General features: G+C 53.5%; 1 protein-coding gene across 2 annotated transcripts in view; it reads right to left on the bottom strand.

Annotated features, from left to right (window-relative positions):
- FBN3 (fibrillin 3) overlaps positions 1–17432 on the bottom strand; it is an 88290-nt gene that overhangs the window by 5449 nt on the left and 65409 nt on the right. For both annotated transcript variants that reach the window (XM_015122717.3, XM_077979762.1), the window contains exons 55-63: positions 16619–16744; positions 14638–14844; positions 13308–13433; positions 11200–11322; positions 10869–10985; positions 4491–4619; positions 4281–4400; positions 2280–2514; positions 1272–1422 (exon numbers count right to left, since the gene is read on the bottom strand). In XM_015122717.3, the coding sequence (XP_014978203.3) occupies positions 1272–1422; positions 2280–2514; positions 4281–4400; positions 4491–4619; positions 10869–10985; positions 11200–11322; positions 13308–13433; positions 14638–14844; positions 16619–16744 (1334 nt within the window). The remainder of the gene's footprint in view (positions 1–1271; positions 1423–2279; positions 2515–4280; positions 4401–4490; positions 4620–10868; positions 10986–11199; positions 11323–13307; positions 13434–14637; positions 14845–16618; positions 16745–17432) is intronic.

The following is a 17432-nucleotide window of genomic DNA, read 5'->3' on the forward strand; positions in this document are numbered from 1 at the left end:
TTGGGAGGCTGAGGTGGGCAGATCACCTGAGATCAGGAGTTCAAGACCAGCCTGACCAACATGGAGAAACCCCGTTTCTACTAAAAATACAAAATTAGCTGGGCGTGGTGGTGCACACCTGTAATCCCAGCTACTCGGGAGGCTGAAGCAGGAGAATCGCCTGAACCCGAGAGGCAGAGATTGCGGTCAGCTGAGATTGCGCCATTGCACTTCAACCTAGGCAACAAGAGCAAGACTTCGTCTCAAAAAATAAAAAATAAATAAAAAAAATAGTGGCATCTACACCTCCCAGCGTTGTCATAAACATTGAGAGGTTGTGAACACAGAGCACTTGGAGTGATACCTGCATACGGCAGGTGTTGAATACATTTTTGGCTTTCAGATCCCTTGGGTGATGGCTGCAGGACTGACCCGTAGTCAGGGACTCTTCAGTTGAGGGGCAAGCAGCTGGCAGCTGTGGCAAAACTGCCCTCTCTGCACACCTTGATGGGGTGGCCCGAGGGGGCAGGAGGGACGGAGGCATAGGCCTGCCCTACGGCTACCGAGTGGTGTGTTGAAGATCCCTGAGATTCCTAGAGACAAGGCAGGTTCAGGAACTCCAGGAGCACCTCAGGCACAAGAGCGGTACAGGGCAGATGCTGAGTGGGTATAGGTTGGGGTCCTGAGGCTCCTAAGGGGAGCCTTTGCTGGAGTCCCCAGAGAAAAGACTCGCCTCCCCAAGGCTCAGACAGGGAAGGGGCTTGGGCTTAACTTGGGCTAAAGGTTTGTGAGAACAGCCCAGAGGAATGCACAGAAGAGCTGAGATGGGCAGAGCTGTGGCACAGAGGCCACTTAGGGCCCCATTGGAACTAAATCCCAAAAGGGTCCCAAGGGAGGGCTTCACCAACTAGGAGGTGAGGAGGTGACAGATTCCAGGGTGCAGGCAGGGTTGGAGGGGCCCGGGTATGTCCCCACATCCAAGTGCCTTTATAAACGGGACCCAGAGAGAGCGTCACAGCCCGGCCAGGATCTGTTTGGAAGATGCCTGACTTGTCACCAGGAGTGAGGTAGAGTGCTCAGGAGATGTGTCCCCCAGAGACCCCCCAAGAAAAATCCCAGGGCTGAGAAAGCACGAGAAGATCCGAAGCCAGCACATGACATGGGGAACCTGCTAGGATGTGGAGCCTGGTGCTCCTTCTTGGGAGGCTGACATGACTAAGTCGGGTCCACAGCCTCTTTCCTACACTCACCCGTTCCCTGGCCACCCCCGCCCAGTGCAGCACCCATGTCACCTGGTGGTCCCTGTGGGCACTGCGTCGTGGCCGGTCCCGGGCAGAGAGGCCGTTGATCTTGCATTCGTAGCAGGCTTCAGTCGAGAGCAGCTCCTCTTTGTCCGGGACGTCCTGGGGTCCGGGACTGAAGCCCAGGCCGAAGACACAGTGCCTGCACCAGGATGAGCAGGGTGGGGGATTTCAGAGGTAGGCTCATGGGACCTCCCCAGCCACCTCGCTCCACCCGCATACTCTTTTCTGAGTCATGCTGCAGATGCCCACGCACACATGTGCCTCTAAGCATGTGCTGGTGTGACTCCGTGTGCATGAGTGTGTGTGCACCACATAAGGGTGTGCATGTGAGTCCCTTGGTTCACCTGGGCATAGGTGTGAACACAGGAGTGAGAGGACAGGCACAGGCTGGGATGGACAAATGGACATTAGCATACCCGGGGCGTGCGCGTGTGCCAACCTGTGTGTTCACATGGGGAATATCTCATGTGGGCACATGTGTGCTTGTAGGAATGTGTGAATCTCCCTGAGTGTGCCCGGGGCGGGGGGTGTGTATAATGTGAGCACTCATAGACAGCTGATGCGTGCCTCCTCACCTGTGCAAACCAGGATGTAGCAATGGCACAGTGCCCCCAGGGATGCGGGCATGCATGAGCCTGAGTGCACACTTGGACATGCGCGCACGCGAGCACACACACACACGTGTGCATGCTGGGATCTGTAAATGCACGAGGGTGCCCACGCATACTGGTACGGGTGTGTGCCATGTGGACAACTGCATGTTAGTGGTGTGAGCCTGTGTGTGCACAGATACAGGTGCCACTGTAACTCTGTGTGTCCAGGACTCTGTGCATATGTGGGTAAATGCCTGCATGCATGGGCAGAAGGAGCTTTTCTGGTAAATTCTTGGCATGCACAAAGCCCCGTGTGTGTGCGTGTGTATGTGTGTGTGGTTGCATGCACATGCATGGATGCTTGCAGGGCATGGAGTCTGTTCACCCCACTCCAGCCTCTCACCCTTGCCCAGCCCGGAAGAAGCCTTGAGGACAGCCACACAGGAAGCCACCGGGAGTGTTGGCACAGCTGTAGCTACAGGGGCCACGCCGTCCGGCGCACTCATCCACATCCTGGCAGCCCCCAAGGGTCTGATCAAAGTCAAAGCCAGAGGGGCAGACGCAGCGGAAGCCACCAAGAGTGTTGCGACAGGAGGCGCTCCCGCAGGTCGGGGGCGACAGGGCACACTCATTCTCATCTGTGGGAGGAAAGGAGGAGGAGAGGGAGGACACAGAGGTGGGGCAGGGCAGCCTTCTCACCCCCAGAGCCCTCCACCTGAAATGCTCTCTGTTCAGAGCCCAAGTCCAATGTCAAAGCCTCCAGCAACCTGGCAGTGAGCCCTGAGACTAGATCGGCCCCATAGCCCCGCTGCTCCAAACCCTGTGGTTCTCCTTCACTGCATCTCTCAACACTTCCCCTAAACCCCAAAGTGTGGGATGATCTAGAACAAGCTTTCTCACCCTCAGTGCTATGGACATTTGGGGCCGGATCTTTCTCTAGGGAGGAGCCGTCCTTGCACTGTGGGACGATGAGCAGTACCCCTGGCCTCCACCCGCTTGATGCCAGGAAAATCCATTTGCCTCCAATTGTCTGTTTAGAGCTGGGAGTTTCACTCTGTTGCTCAGGCTGGAGTGCAGTGGTGCAACCATAGTGCACTGTAGCCTTGACCTCCTGGGCTCAAGGGATCCTCCTGCCTCAGCCTCCCAAGTAGCTGGGACTACAGGTGTGCACCAATATGCCTGACTAATCTTTTAACTTTTTGTAGAGATGGGGGTCTTTCTATGTTGCCTAGGCTGGTCTCGAACTCCTGGCCTCAAATGATCCTCCTACCTCAATATCCCACAAGAGTGAACTACCACGCTGGATCCCAGTTGTGATGATCAAAAATGTCTCCCAGACACTTCAAAATGTACTATAGGGGATGAAATGGTCCTCTGTTGAGAACCTAGTTAGGGGTCTAATTTATTCCTGTTTCCTTTGCTGGACTGAACAACTCAAGGCAGAAATGGTTTTTCAGCTCACTTCTGCATCTGAGCTCAGGGCCTAGTGAAAGGCAGGTCCTTGGCAAACAGTTGGGGAAAGAATGAATGAGTCAGTACAGAGCGGAGGAGACAAGTTGAGGAAGAGTTGCCAGCAAAGGCCGATGGTCTGTGGGATCCCCAAGATCCCCAGCGGACAAGCACCTTGCCTCGGGGGGCAGGGTCACGTGGTGTGGGAAGCCCAAGAACTTAGCTAAAGACCCACCATGAGAGACAAAAGGAGAGGGCAGAGAAGGCAGTGCCTGTGAGGCAGTGGGAGAGCAGGGACAGCCACATCACCAAGGCCACAGGAGAGAGTGTCCAGGAGGGGCAGACTGTGGTGCCCAGAGTAGTGGAGGTAGAAGATGGAGGCCAAGGAGAGGTCTCAAGAGAGAGCAAGTGGGCCTGAAAATGGTAGAGGGTGAAAGCTGCACTGTAGCGGAGGAATGAAAAGAGCAGTGAAACGGGCTGCCAGGAGGTCCTGGAGCAGCCAGAAGAAGGGGGAAGGTTGCGGGGCAGAAGGCTAGCTCCCCAAATAAAGGGCCTCTGCAACAGCTATGACAATGATATAGCATTCACACCTCCATCTCCCCTTGCAGCATCCATAGCAGACATCAGTAATCACACTCATGGCAGACATCACTAATCAATCACAGCACTCTTTCCCTGTGATCACAGAATTGCAGACTTCAGGTCTCAGAATCTTTCTCAACTGAGTCCTCCAGGCCACCATGCCCTAAGGAATGAACTCAGACACTTTTCCATGCTTATTCTGCTGCACCTTGACTCCCCAGCAGTGGGGAACTCACTACCTTCTGGGCTAGCCTGTTCAATCTTTATATAATTGAGCTTGTCACAACATCTTACAGGGTAGTGTCTGTTAGTCGCCTGCTCTGAGCAGATTCTGGTGGGGGCCCCCGGCTTCTTCCCAGCCCCTTCCACTCACCCACACACTGGGCCCACTGGGAGTGCTGGGTGAAACCCTGGGGGCAGCCGCAGCGGTAGCCCCCTAGCTGGTTCTGACAGCCGTGCTGGCAGCGGTGGGGTCCATCACATTCATTCACATCTGAGACAGAGAGAGGGAGAGAGGGTTTACCAGACGGCTCTCAGGACCAACACCCCCAAACACTAGACCCCAGCCAAAGCTGGGCTATACCTTCACAGCCATGGCCTGAGCTGTCCAGGGTGAAGCCTTGGTGGCATTCACAGCGGAAGCTGCCCGGGGTGTTGTGGCAGTGCCCGCGGGCACCACATGGGCCAGGCTGGGCTGAGCACTCATCATTGTCTGCAGAGGAGAGAGATTGGGCAGGGTTGCTTGCTGGTTAAGGAACTCGTGTCAGGTGACACAATGCCAGTCCCACCACTGTGTGGCTTCAGGCAAGTTGCTCACCCTCTCTGTGCCTATTTCCCACGCTGTGAAATGAGATCTGTAACAGTTCCCGACTCACAGAATAGACGCCAATCTTTGAGATCCTGCACATAAAGAATCTCATCTCCACTGCCTTGAAGCTGTGTGTCCTTGGGCAACTTACCTACCTTCTCTGTGCCTCGATGTCCTCAGCTGTAACATGGAGATGATAATGTCTACCTCACTGCATTTTTGTGTGTGTGCGAGAGAGAATTAAATTAACTTAATCTTGTAAAAGACTTAGGGCAGTGCCTGGTAAAAGAGTAAAAGATAAACAAAGCTTCTTTTCCTTCTCCCATGGAAAAATGACATTGGGTTGCCTGTTGAGTTTTGTTCTCATGGAAACCTGACAATAGTGTGAGGTCAGCCGGTGCTATGGACTGAATGTGTCTCCAAAATCCTATGTTGAAGCCCCAACCCCCAGTGGGATGGTATTTGGAGATTAGGTGTTTGGGAGGTGATCAGGGTTAGAGAAGGTCATGAGGGTAGGGCTTTTATGATGAGAATAGTGCCCTTATAAGAAGAGACACCAGAAAGCTTGCTCTGTCTCCGCCAAGTGAGGACACAGCAAGAAGGCGGCTGTCTGCAAACCAAGAAGAGAGCCCTCACAGAACCAATCATGCTGCCACCTTGATCTTGAACTGCCCGGCCTCCAGAATTTAAAAAAAAAAAAAAAATCTCTGTAGTTTAAGCCACCCAGCGTATGGGTTGTCCGTGTCTCTGTGTGTGTGTGTGTGTGTGTGTGTGTGTGTGTAAGCTATTGTTTTACACTGAATAGTCTGTGAACATCTTTCTATGTCTTTAAATAGTCTTACTATTCTTGGGGGCTGGTTACAGTGGCTCATGCCTGTAATCCCAGTGCTTTGGGAGGCCTAGGGAGTGGATCACCTGAAGTCAAGAGTTTGAGACCAGCCTGGCCAACATGGTGAAACCCCATCTCTACTAAAAATACAAAAAAAAATTTAGCCAGGTGTGGTGGTGCACACCTGTAGTCCTAGCTACTAGGGAGGCTGAGGCAGGAGAATCGCTTGAACCCGGGAGGTGGAGGTTGCGATGAGCTGAGATTGTGCCACTGAACTCCAGTCTGGGTGACTGATAGAGAGAGATTTCATCTCGAATATATATATACACACACACATATATTTTTTCTTACTATTCTTATTTGCATAATTTTAAATGGCCACCACATCTTCGCTTGGTGTGCATTTGCTCTGCTTCATTTAACCAACTGTTAATTTTCTTTTTTTTTTTAGATAGGATCTCATTCTGTCTCCTGGGCTGGAGTGAAGGGGCACAATCTCAGCTCACTGCAACCTCCACCTCCTGGGCTCTGGTGATCCTCCCACCTCAGCCTCCTGGGTAGCTAGGACTACAGGTGCACAAGACTATGCCTGGCTAATTTTTGTATTTCTCGTGGGGACTACATTGTCCACTATGTGCCCCAGGCTGGTCTCAAACTCCTGGGCTCAAGAGATCCTCCCGCCTCAGCCTCCCAAAGTGCTGGGATTACAGGTGCAAACCACTGCACCCAGCCCAGTTTTTGGATTTGAATTTGCTAAATCCTACACTTGCAGTCTATGGTATTTTGTTATAGCAACCGGAGCTGACTAAAATGGTCAGGTTGCTACGATGGTAGGAGAGCATTGGTACAATGGCCAGAGAGCATTGCTACAAAGGTAGGAGCCCATGACTGGTATATTGCATTTGAACTGGGATTTTGGGGAATGAACAACAAATTCCTGGTGGAAAACCTTGCTTTTGGCTTCCTTGAGTACAGAGATTCTTGACTCCAAGCATATATCTGTGGAGATGTAGAGTCTCTCTCGGGGCCACGCACAGTGGCTCATGCATGTAATCCCAACATTTTGGGAGGCCAAGGTGGGCGGATCACCTCAGGCTGGGAGTTCGAGACCAGCCTGGCCAACATAGTGAAACCCCGTCTCTACTAAAAATACAAAAATTAGCTGGATGTAGTGCTGCATGCCTGTAATCCCAGCTACTCAGGAGGCTGAGGTGGGAGAATTGTTTGAACACAGGAGGCGGAGGTTGCAGTGAGCCACGATCACACCACTGCACTCCAGCCCGGGTGACAGAGTAAGACTCTGTCTCAAAAAAACAGAAACAAACAAACAAAAATTGAATATCTCTTGGGAACAACAGACATGGGAACATGAAGCTTCTAAGTAGGAGTGGCTCCTGCAGCTGCCTGAGCTGTCACTTGAGGGGCCACAGAGAATAGGTCTACACTCTGGCCAGAAAGAAATGTCTGGCACAGCCAGACACTGTGGCTCATGCCTGCAATCCCAGCACTTTGGAAGGCTGAGGTGACCAGATTGCTTGAGCCCAGGAGTTTAAGACCAGCCCGGGCAACATGGCAAAACCCTGTCTCTACAAAAAATACAAAAATTCGCCGGGCATGGTGGTGCACACCTATAGTCCTAGCTACTTGGGAGGCTGAGGCAGGAGGATCGCTTGAACCTGGGAGGTGAGATTGCAGTGAGCTGAGATTGCACCATTGCAATCTCCAGCCTGGGCAACAGAGCAAGACTCCATCTCAAAAATTAAAAACAGAAATGTCCGCCACCACCCACAATTTCTTTCCCTTACATCTAGCAAAGCAAACCAAGCGTCAGGCTGGCCTACTGTGGTCATGTAGTTTGCTCTTCTATTAATAGTTTAGTCATCAGCAAATGGGAACACCCTGGGACAAAATCCAAGCCATTGTCTGTTGTATCAATAAAGTTTTATTGGCACACAGACACGGTCTTTCATTTATGTATCTCTCCGGTTGCTTTGATGCTACCACGGCAGAGTCCAATCATAGTGACAGAGACCATCTCAATTATAAAGCTGAAAATATTTACTTCTCTTGAGCGCTTTACAGAAAAGGTTTGTTGACTTTTTTTTTTTTTTTTTTTTGAGGTGGAGTCTCGCTCTGTCGCCCAGGCTGGAGTGCAGTGGCCAGATCTCAGCTCACTGCAAGCTCCGCCTCCCAGGTTCACGCCATTCTCCTGCCTCAGCTTCCCAAGTAGCTGGGACTACAGGCGCCCGCCACCACTCTCGGCTAATTTTTTGTATTTTTTAGTAGAGATGGGGTTTCACCGTGTTAGCCAGGATGGTTTCGATCTCCTGACCTTGTGATCCGCACGTCTCGGCCTCCCAAAGTGCTGGGATTACAGGCTTGAGCCACCGCACCCGGCCAGGTTTGTTGACTTTTGATCAAGTTGAGCCTCACACCACTACCTGCCTGGCTGAGAATTTAAACTCTTTTCTAGTGAGAGTCATGTGTGAGCTTGCTCCATGGATGGTACCCATGGGATGCATGGCCCTGGTCCATGCAGCTGCTCACACATCCAGTGAAAACTTTACTGTTTTTTTTTGTTTGTTTGTTTTTAATAGAGATGGGATCTCACTATGTTGCCCAGGCTGGTCTCAAACTCCTGAGCTGAAGCAATCCTCCTGCCTCAGCCTCCCAAAATGCTGGGATCACAGCTGTGAGCTGAAAACTTTACTGTTGCAGAAAAAGTGAAATGCATCTTGTTTCAAGAGTCTTTGTTCAAATGTTCTCTCTCTCTCTTTCTCTCGCTCTCTCTTTTTTTTTTTTTTTTCCGAGAAAGAGTCTTGCTCTGTCTCCTGGGTTGGACTGCAGTGGCATGAACATTGCTCACTGCAGCCTCAACTTCCTGGGTTCAAGAGATCCTCCCACCTCAACCTCCTGAGTAGCTAAGACTACAGTCAGGTGTCACCACCTCTAGCTAATTTTGTATTTTTTGTAGAGATGGAGTCTTGCCATGTTGCCTGGGCTGGTCTCGAACTCCTGGCCCTAAGCCATTCTCCCAAAGTGCTGGGATTACAGGTATGAGCCACAATGCCCAGCCAAATGTTCTCTTTTGGTGACACTTCACCTGATCCCTCTCTTAAAACTGAAGCCCTGGCCGGGCGTGGTGGCTCAAGCCTGTAATACCAGCACTTTGGGAGGCCGAGACAGGTGGATCACAAGGTCAGAAGATTGAGACCATCCTGGCTAACACGGTGAAACCCCGTCTCTACTAAAAAATACAAAAAACTAGCCGGGCGAGGTGGCGGGCGCCTGTAGTCCCAGCTACTTGGGAGGCTGAGGCAGGAGAATGGCGTAAACCCGGGAGGCGGAGCTTGCAGTGAGCTGAGATCCGGCCACTGCACTCCAGCCTGGGCGACAGAGCAAGACTCTGTTTCAAAAACAAAAAACAAAACACAACCGAAGCCCTCTCTGGAGGCTGAGGTGGGAGGATCACTTGACACCAGGAGTTTGAGGCTTCAGTGTGCTATGATCACATTTGTGAATAGCCACTGTACTCAAGCCCGGGCAACAGAGTCGTGAAGAGACTCCATGTCTAAGAAACAAAAAACAAAAACAAAAACAAAATCCAGCTGTGGTGAGCCTGTAGTCCCAAGTACTAGGGAAGCTGCAGTGGGAGGATTGCTTGAGCCCAGGAATTTGAGGTTTCAGTGCACTGTGATCATATCACGTATTCCAGCTTGGGTGACAGAGCAAGACTCCATTTCTATAACAAACAAACGAACAACACAACACAACCAAAACCCAACAACAACAAATCTCTCCCTGCATCCCAAAACAACCCTGCGGTCCTCTCCTTCTTTCCTGAACTCCTGCTTTTATTTTTTCTTTCTTTCATGACACGCATCACCTTTGAGCACACTATTCTGTTAATTTTTTGTTTGTTTGTTTTTGAGACAGAGTCTTGCTGTGTCCCCCAGGCTGGAGTGCAGTGGCACAATCTTGACTCACGGCAACCTTCACCTCCCAGGTTCAAGTGATTCTCTTGCCTCAGCCTCCTGAGTAGTTGGGATTACAGGCGCCACCACCACGCCCAGCTAATTTTTGTATTTTTAGTAGAGACAGGGTTTTGTCATGTTGGCCAGGCTGGTCTCGAATTTCTGTCCTCAAGTGATCTGCCAGCCTCAGCCTCCCAAAGTGATGGGGTTACAGGCATGAGCTACCACCCCCAGCCACACCATTCTGTTAATTTCTTGTTATGTCTGCTTCTAGTCTGATTCTGTGCCAGAAGGAAAGTTCCATGACGAAAGAGTCTTGCCTCTTATGTTTGTTGCTGTACCCCCAGGGTCTATAACAGGACCCGACAAACCATTTCTGTTTCTGTAACAGGCTCTGTCCCAAGACTCTTCTCTGCCAATATAGTGCAAAGCAGCCACAGGTGATTGTAAGCAAGTGGGCTTGGCTGTGTGTCAATAAAACTTTATTAACAAAAGCAAGCAGGGGGCCGCGCTTGGCTGGCAGGCTGGAGTTTGCCACTCTTTGGTCTGGAGCACTGCCTGGTACACAGTAGGTGATGTCTGGGCAGATTAGTTGGAGCATGAATGGCGCCACCCTTGACTAGGCTCTGCCTTTGGGGAAGATTGGGTTCCCTGGGAGCCACAAGACACTAAGAAACAATGATGGTAACAGATGCTCTTGTGACTTTAGCTGTGGAACTGATTTCCTCTTGGGACTATGTGAGACCTGGGATTTCAGGAGCACTCTGGGGAGGCTCTGGGAGGGAGACCCAGCAGGCACTTGTCAGGGGGAAGGCAAGGTGCCATGAACCAAGGCCAGAGGGCCTCTCTCCTCCCAAAGGAGAGGAAGGAGGTTCTAGATGCCTCCAGGAAACAAGCACTGAGGAAGTAAGGACTTTGTTCTGATCACCCCCACGTTCCCAATGTCCAGTAGATGTTGGGTGCTTTTTTTTTTTTTTTTCTGAGACAGAGTTTCGCTCTTGTTGCCCAGGCTGGAGTGCAGTGGCGTGATCTTGGCTCACCACAACCTTTGCCTCCTGGGTTCAAGCGATTCTCCTGCCTCAGCCTCTCGAGTAGGTGGGATTACAGGCACCTGCTACCATTTCAGGCTATTTTTTTTTTTGTATTTTTAGTAGAGATGGGGTTTCACCATATTGGCCACACTGGTCTTGAACTCCTGACCTCAGGTGATCCGCCCGCCTTGGCTTTCCAAAGTGCTGGGATTACAGGCAAGAGCCACTGTGCCCGGCCAACTTGATATTTTCTTGGTGAGCAAAATAACTAAGGCTGGGGTTGTGCATCACCTCCCGGTGAGGGGCAAGGGTCACTCACCGAAGCAGGCCTGGTGGCGCTGGGTGAAGCCAGGTGGACAGCGGCAGGAGAAGGCGCCCACAGTGTTGACACAGAGGAACTGACAGTTGTGCTGCCGGGAGGTGCATTCGTCCAGGTCTGCAGCACAGATAGTCCAGCAGGCTCAGGGCAGGGCCCAGTCGGGGGTTAGGGGCTTCCCTTGCCACCTCCAGGCAGAGGGATAACAAGAGAAAGATCCCGGAGATGGTGCTTGACTCCATGCAGATGGGAGGGGGTGAGATTGCAGGGGACAGGAGCAGGACCCTAGAGTGCATGCAGTGGCGGGAGTGGGGGAGAGTTGAAAGGACATCACCTTTGCAGGTCCTGCCATCCTCCTCCAGCAGGTAGCCTCGGGGACAGCTGCATAGGAAGCTGCCCTTCGTGTTTTTGCAGAGGAACGTACACCACTTGGGGACCTGGCTGCACTCGTCCACATCTAGGGAAGGACAGTGGGGTGTGGTGGGGCAGGGTTAGACAGACATTCTCTGGGGGTGTTCAGGGACTGGGGTCTCCACCCAGACCTGGACCATCCGGAATCTGTGGACTTACATAGGAATTAACACTTTTTCTGCAAAAAGCCAGATGGTAAACACATTTGGTTTTGCAGGCCACATCGTCTCGGACACAACTACTCCATGTGGCCTTTGTACCAGCAAAGCAGCCACTGAGGGTAAGCAGACAAATGTGTATGGCTGTGTGCTAATAAAACTTTATTGACAAGAACAATTGGAGGGCCAGATTTGACCCTCAGGCTGGGGTTTGCCTCCTGCTGACTGAGATGTACACTTGCTACAAAACGTAACTGAAAAATCTCAGGATGTGCAAAATAAAAGAAACAACAGCAGGAAAGTGGCCCAAATGGGATGGGGGTGGGAGAAGGAAAGGATGCTCCCTCCCTCCCTTCCTTCCTTCCTTCCTCTCTTTCTTTCTTGAGACGGACTCTTGCTGCATCACCCAGGCTGGAATGCAGCGGTGCAATCTTGGCTCACTGCAACCTCCGCGTCCCATGTTCAAACAATTCTCCTGCCTCAGCCTCCCAAGCAGCTGGCATTACCGGCACATACTACCACACCTGGCTAATTTTTTTCTTTTTCTTTCTTTTTTTTTAGTAGAGATGGTTTCACAATGTTGGTCAGGCTGGTCTCAAATTCCTGGCCTCAAGTGATCCTCCTGCCTCAGCCTCCCAAAATGTGCTGGGATTACAGGCATGAGCCACCTCACCTGGCGTTCTTTCCCTTCCTTCCTCTCTTTTCTTTCTTTCTTTTTTCTTTTCTTTCTTTCTTTTTTCTTTCTCCTTTTTCTTTCTTTCTTTCTTCCTTTCTTTCTTCCTTCCTTCCTTTCTTTCTTCTTTTCTTCCTTTCTCTTTCTTTTCTCTCTTTCTTTCTTGACAGAGTCTCACTCTGTTGCCCAGGCTACAGTGCAGTGGCATGATCTCAGCTCACTACAACCTCTACTTCCCGGGTTCAAACGATTCCCCTGCCTCAGCCTCCCAAGTAGCTGGGATTATAGGCGTGCAGAAGTACATGCAGCTGATTTTTGTATTTTTAGTACAGATGGGGTTTCACCATCTTGGCCAGGCTGGTCTTGAAATACTGGCTTCAAATGATGTGCCCACCTTGACCTCCCAAAGTGCTGGGATTATAAGCATGAGCTACCATGTGTGGCCAGTTTTGTTTTTTGTTTTTTTTGTTTTTTTTTTTGAGACAGAGTCTTGCTGTGTCACCCAGGCTGGAGAGCACTGGCATGATCTCAGCTCACTGCAACCTCCACCCCTCCAGGTTTAAGCAATTCTCTGCCTCAGCCTCCGAAGTAGCTGGGATTATGGGTTTACCGGCGCGTGCCACCACGCCTGGCCAATTTTTTTGCATTTTCAGTACAGACGGAGTTTCACCATCTTGGCCAGGCTGGTCTTGAACTCCTGACCTCGTGATCCACCCGCCTCGGCCTCCCAAAGTGCTGGGATCACAAGCCAACACGCCCGGCCTTCTTTTTCATTTTTTAAGAGACAGGGTCTCACTCTGTCACCCAGGTTGGACTGCAGTGGCGCAATCACAGCTCACGGAAGCCTCAGACTCCTGAGCTCAAGCAGCCTCCCCAAGTAGCTGGGGCTACAGGCGCATGTTGGACTACAGGCCACCATTCCTGGCTAATTTTTTTTAGTGATGGGATCTTGCTATGTTGCCCGGGCTGGTCTGAAACTTCTGGCCTCAAGTGATCCTCCCACCTCAATCTCCCAAAATACTGGGATTACAGTGGCGGGCCATCGCACCTGGACCTCAGTTGTCTGTATGGTTCGGGCACCACTTTGTAAATGAAACCCTAACATTGCAAACCGCCAAGTCTCAGGGAAGTTGTGGTCAGGGGCTGCGCAGGAGGTGGCCGGGCTGGGCCAAGGGTGCAGGTGCAGAGGGCTGGGCTCACCCAGGCAGGTGGTAGCAGTAGCATCTGGTGTGTACCCGGCCTGACAGTGGCAGCGGAAGGAGCCGAGGCTGTTGATGCACTCTCCATGGACACACAGGTGAGCAAGCATACGGCATTCATCTACATCTGGGGAAAAGCAGGGCGCAAATGGGGCTGGCTGGCCGCCTTGGGCCATCGAGGCATGTCTCCTTCTCTCTGGCCGCAGCCATCTCCTCGGAGCAAAGTCCAGCCTGCCTTCCACACCCGCCACTGCACCCCAGCCCACGTGGACCCCATCCTCAGGCTGCGGATGACACCTGAGCCCGCAGGACAAGCCCATGAAGCTTCCCAGGGAGGGGGACACACATCCACCTCCCCCGGCCTCAACAGCGACACCTCCTCAGTGCACCAACATGCACAACAGAGACACACAGTGCATGCAACATGACACAACAACCACACACCGGACGCTCCTGCAGAAACATGGGAACATACACCCACACTCAGGGACTCCCGCATCTCCCCCCAGACACACCCCCAGAAAGCCATTTCCTCCCCAGTCCTATTGATGTCACTGCTGGTCACACAGATAACCCATCTCACTCTCAGTGACACACTCAGTGAGACACGCTGATGTCCCCACTCTGGCTCACACGCACTCACACACTTGCCCTTGTACACTCACCCAAGCCCACAACACACAGGCCGCCTCCCAAAGTGCTGGGATTACAAGCGTGAGCCGCTGTGCCCGGCCTATTTTGTTTTTGTTTTTGGAGACAAAGTCTCGCTCTGTCGCCCAGGCTGGAGTGCGGTAGCACTATCTTAGCTCATTGCAGCCCCAAATTCCTGGGCTTAAGCTTAAGCAATCCTCCAGCTTCAGCCTCCCAAAGTGCTGGGATGACAGGTATGCCACTGGGAGGCAGAGGTTGCAGTGAGCTGAGATTGCACCACCATACTCCAGCCTGGTAACAAAGCAAGACTCTGTCTCAGAACACACACACACACACATTGACTCACACACCTGCTCCCTCAACCCCCCGAGTTCTTCCACACATATGGAGCACATGTACTGGTTCTCATATCTGCTAGCACAAAGACACACACACACACACACACACACACACACACATTGACTCACACACCTGCTCCCTCAACCCCTCGAGTTCTTCCACGCATATGGAGCACATGTACTGGTTCTCATATCTGCTAGCACAAAGACACACACACACACACACACACGCACACAGAGTGGCTCACACATTCTAGCACCTGCTGCAGTACAGACGCATGACCCTGAGCAAATTCCCCCGCTTCTTGCCTCCCTGAGGGTCCTGAGGGCATGGGCACCCACCTCGGCCCTCAGCAGTGTAGCCTGAGCCGTGGGGGCACAGCTTCCTGTAGGCGGAGGTGCCAGGCAGGGGACAGAGCTCGCAGCGGGGCCCCCAGCCCCGACCACCCCCACAGCAGCACTCGGCCCTGGTGACAGCCTCGCTGCTGCTGGACAGAGCCTGGCACATAGCCTGCAGCACCTCGGCAAAGCAGGGCCCCTGCCGGATGTCTGCGGAGAACAACAGGAAAGCCAAGGGTCACTCCAGGAGGCCGGTTTGGGGGCAAAGACTGATCTTAGTTTGGGGCAAGCTGTTCTTTGGGGATATTGGGAATAGGGGTGTCCAGGAGGGAGCTAGATACACAGGACAGATGGCTGGGGTTAGTTCCCAGGAAGTGGGAGATCTGGGGAAGGCTGGTTCCAGGGTGTGGCACCAGTGAGGTTGAAGGAGGTGTGGAGAAGGCCTCCCACTCTTCCAGGATTTAACAGAAGGGACAGAGGGAAGAGGGACAGCGGGGGAGCACTGGACGTGTGTGTCCAGATTAGCTCAGCAACCCCCTGGGTCGCCCCTCAGTGCCCCAGGCCCCTTGGGGAGCTCCCAGGCAGTGGGAGGGACAGGTAGTGGGGAAACAGGCAGTGGGAGGGACAGGCAGTAGGTGAGACAGGTAGTGGGAGGGACAGGCAGTAGGTGGGACAGGCAGTGGGAGGGACAGGCAGTAGGTGGGACAGGTAGTGGGAGGAACAGGCAGTAGGAGGGACAGGCAGTAGGAGGGACAGGTAGTGGGAGGGACAGGCAGTAGGAGGGACAGGTAGTGGGAGGGACAGGCACTGGGGGGACAGGCAGTGGGAGGGACAGGCAGTGGGAGGGACAGGCACTGGGGGGACAGGCAGTAGGTGGACAGGCAGTGGGAGGGACAGGCAGTAGGTGGGACAGGTAGTGGGAGGAACAGGCAGTAGGAGGGACAGGCAGTAGGAGGGACAGGTAGTGGGAGGGACAGGCAGTAGGAGGGACAGGTAGTGGGAGGGACAGGCACTGGGGGGACAGGCAGTGGGAGGGACAGGCAGTGGGAGGGACAGGCACTGGGGGGACAGGCAGTGGGAGGGACAGGCAGTGGGAGGGACAGGTAGTGGGAGGGACAGGCAGTGGGAGGGACAGGTAGTGGGAGGGACAGGCACTGGGGGGACAGGCAGTGGGAGGGACAGGCAGTGGGAGGGATAGGTAGTGGAGGGACAGGCAGTGGGAGGGACAGGCAGTGGGAGGGACAGGCAGTGGGAGGGACAGGCAGTGGGAGGGACAGGTAGTGGGAGGGACAGGCACTGGGGGGACAGGCAGTGGGAGGGACAGGCAGTGGGAGGGATAGGTAGTGGAGGGACAGGCAGTGGGAGGGACAGGCGGTGGGAGGGACAGGCGGTGGGAGGGACAGGCGGTGGGAGGGACAGGCAGTGGGAGGGACAGGCGGTGGGAGGGACAGGCGGTGGGAGGGATAGGCGGTGGGAGGGACAGGTAGTGGGAGGGACAGGTAGTGGGAGGGACAGCCAGTGGGGGGACAGGCAGTGGGGGGAACAGGCAGTGGGAGGGACAGACAGTGGGGGAGACAGGCAGTGAGAGGGACAGGCGGTGGGAGGGACAGGCGGTGAGAGGGACAGGCGGTGAGAGGGACAGGCGGTGGGGGGGACAGGCGGTTGGGGGGATAGGCGGTGGGAGGGACAGGCGGTGGGAGGGACAGGCGGTGGGAGGGACAGGCGGTGGGGGGGACAGGCGGTGGGGGGGATAGGCGGTGGGAGGGACAGGCGGTGGGAGGGACAGGCGGTGGGGGAGACAGGTGGTGGGGGGAACAGGCTGTGGGGGGGACAGGCAGTGGGAGGGACAGGCAGTGGGGGGACAGGCAGTGGGGGGACAGGCAGTGGGAGGGACAGGCAGTGGGGGGACAGGCAGTGGGGGGACAGGCAGTGGGTGCCACATGGTAGGTGGGGGCATCCACTGTGCGTGGCCAGCCACACTCACCGTGGCACTCAGTACGGGTGGGGCTGGGCTGGAAGCCCTCATCACAGTCGCACCGGAAGCTGCCCTCGGTGTTGACGCAGCGGCCATTGACACAGAGGTCAGGCTGAGCGCGGCATTCATCGTCATCTGAGATGGGAGGGATGAGGCAGACCGGGGTGTGGGGTAGGCCACAGGCAACCTGTCTCTTCCACAGCCCCAAAGGGCCCCTTTGGGTCTGCCCAGGCCCTCTTGCTTATTTTTATTTTAATTTAATTTTATTAATTTATTTTTATTATTATTATTTTCTATTTTGAGACAGAGTCTCACTCCGTCACCCAGGCTGGAGTGCAATGGCACCATCTCAGGTCACTGCAACCTTTGCCTCCTGGGTTCAAGCAATTCTCCTGCTTCAGTTTCCCAAGTAGCTGGGATTACAGATGCCCGCCGCCTTGCTCAGCTAATTTTTTTTTAATTTATTATTTTTTTTAAATTGTTGGTAGAGACGGGGTTTTGTCATGTTGGCCAGCCTGGTCTTAAACTCCTGACCTCAGGTGATCTACCCGCCTTGGTTTCCCAAAGTGCTAGGATTACAGGCGTGAGCCACCGTGCCAGGCCTTATTTTTACTGTTATTGTTTTTGGAGATGGGGTCTCGCTCTGTTGCCCAGGCTGGAGTGCAGTGGCACTGTCCTAACTTATTGCAACCTCAAATTCCTGGGCTCAAGCGATCCTCCCGCCTCAGCCTCCCAAAGTGCTGGGATGACAGTTATGAGCCACTGTGCCTGGTCCGACCCTCTTGCTTCCACAAGGGGTTCCCTACACCCCTGAAGCTCCAGT

This window comes from Macaca mulatta, chromosome 19, assembly GCF_049350105.2.
Source record: "Macaca mulatta isolate MMU2019108-1 chromosome 19, T2T-MMU8v2.0, whole genome shotgun sequence".
Taxonomy (NCBI): Eukaryota; Metazoa; Chordata; class Mammalia; order Primates; family Cercopithecidae; genus Macaca; species Macaca mulatta.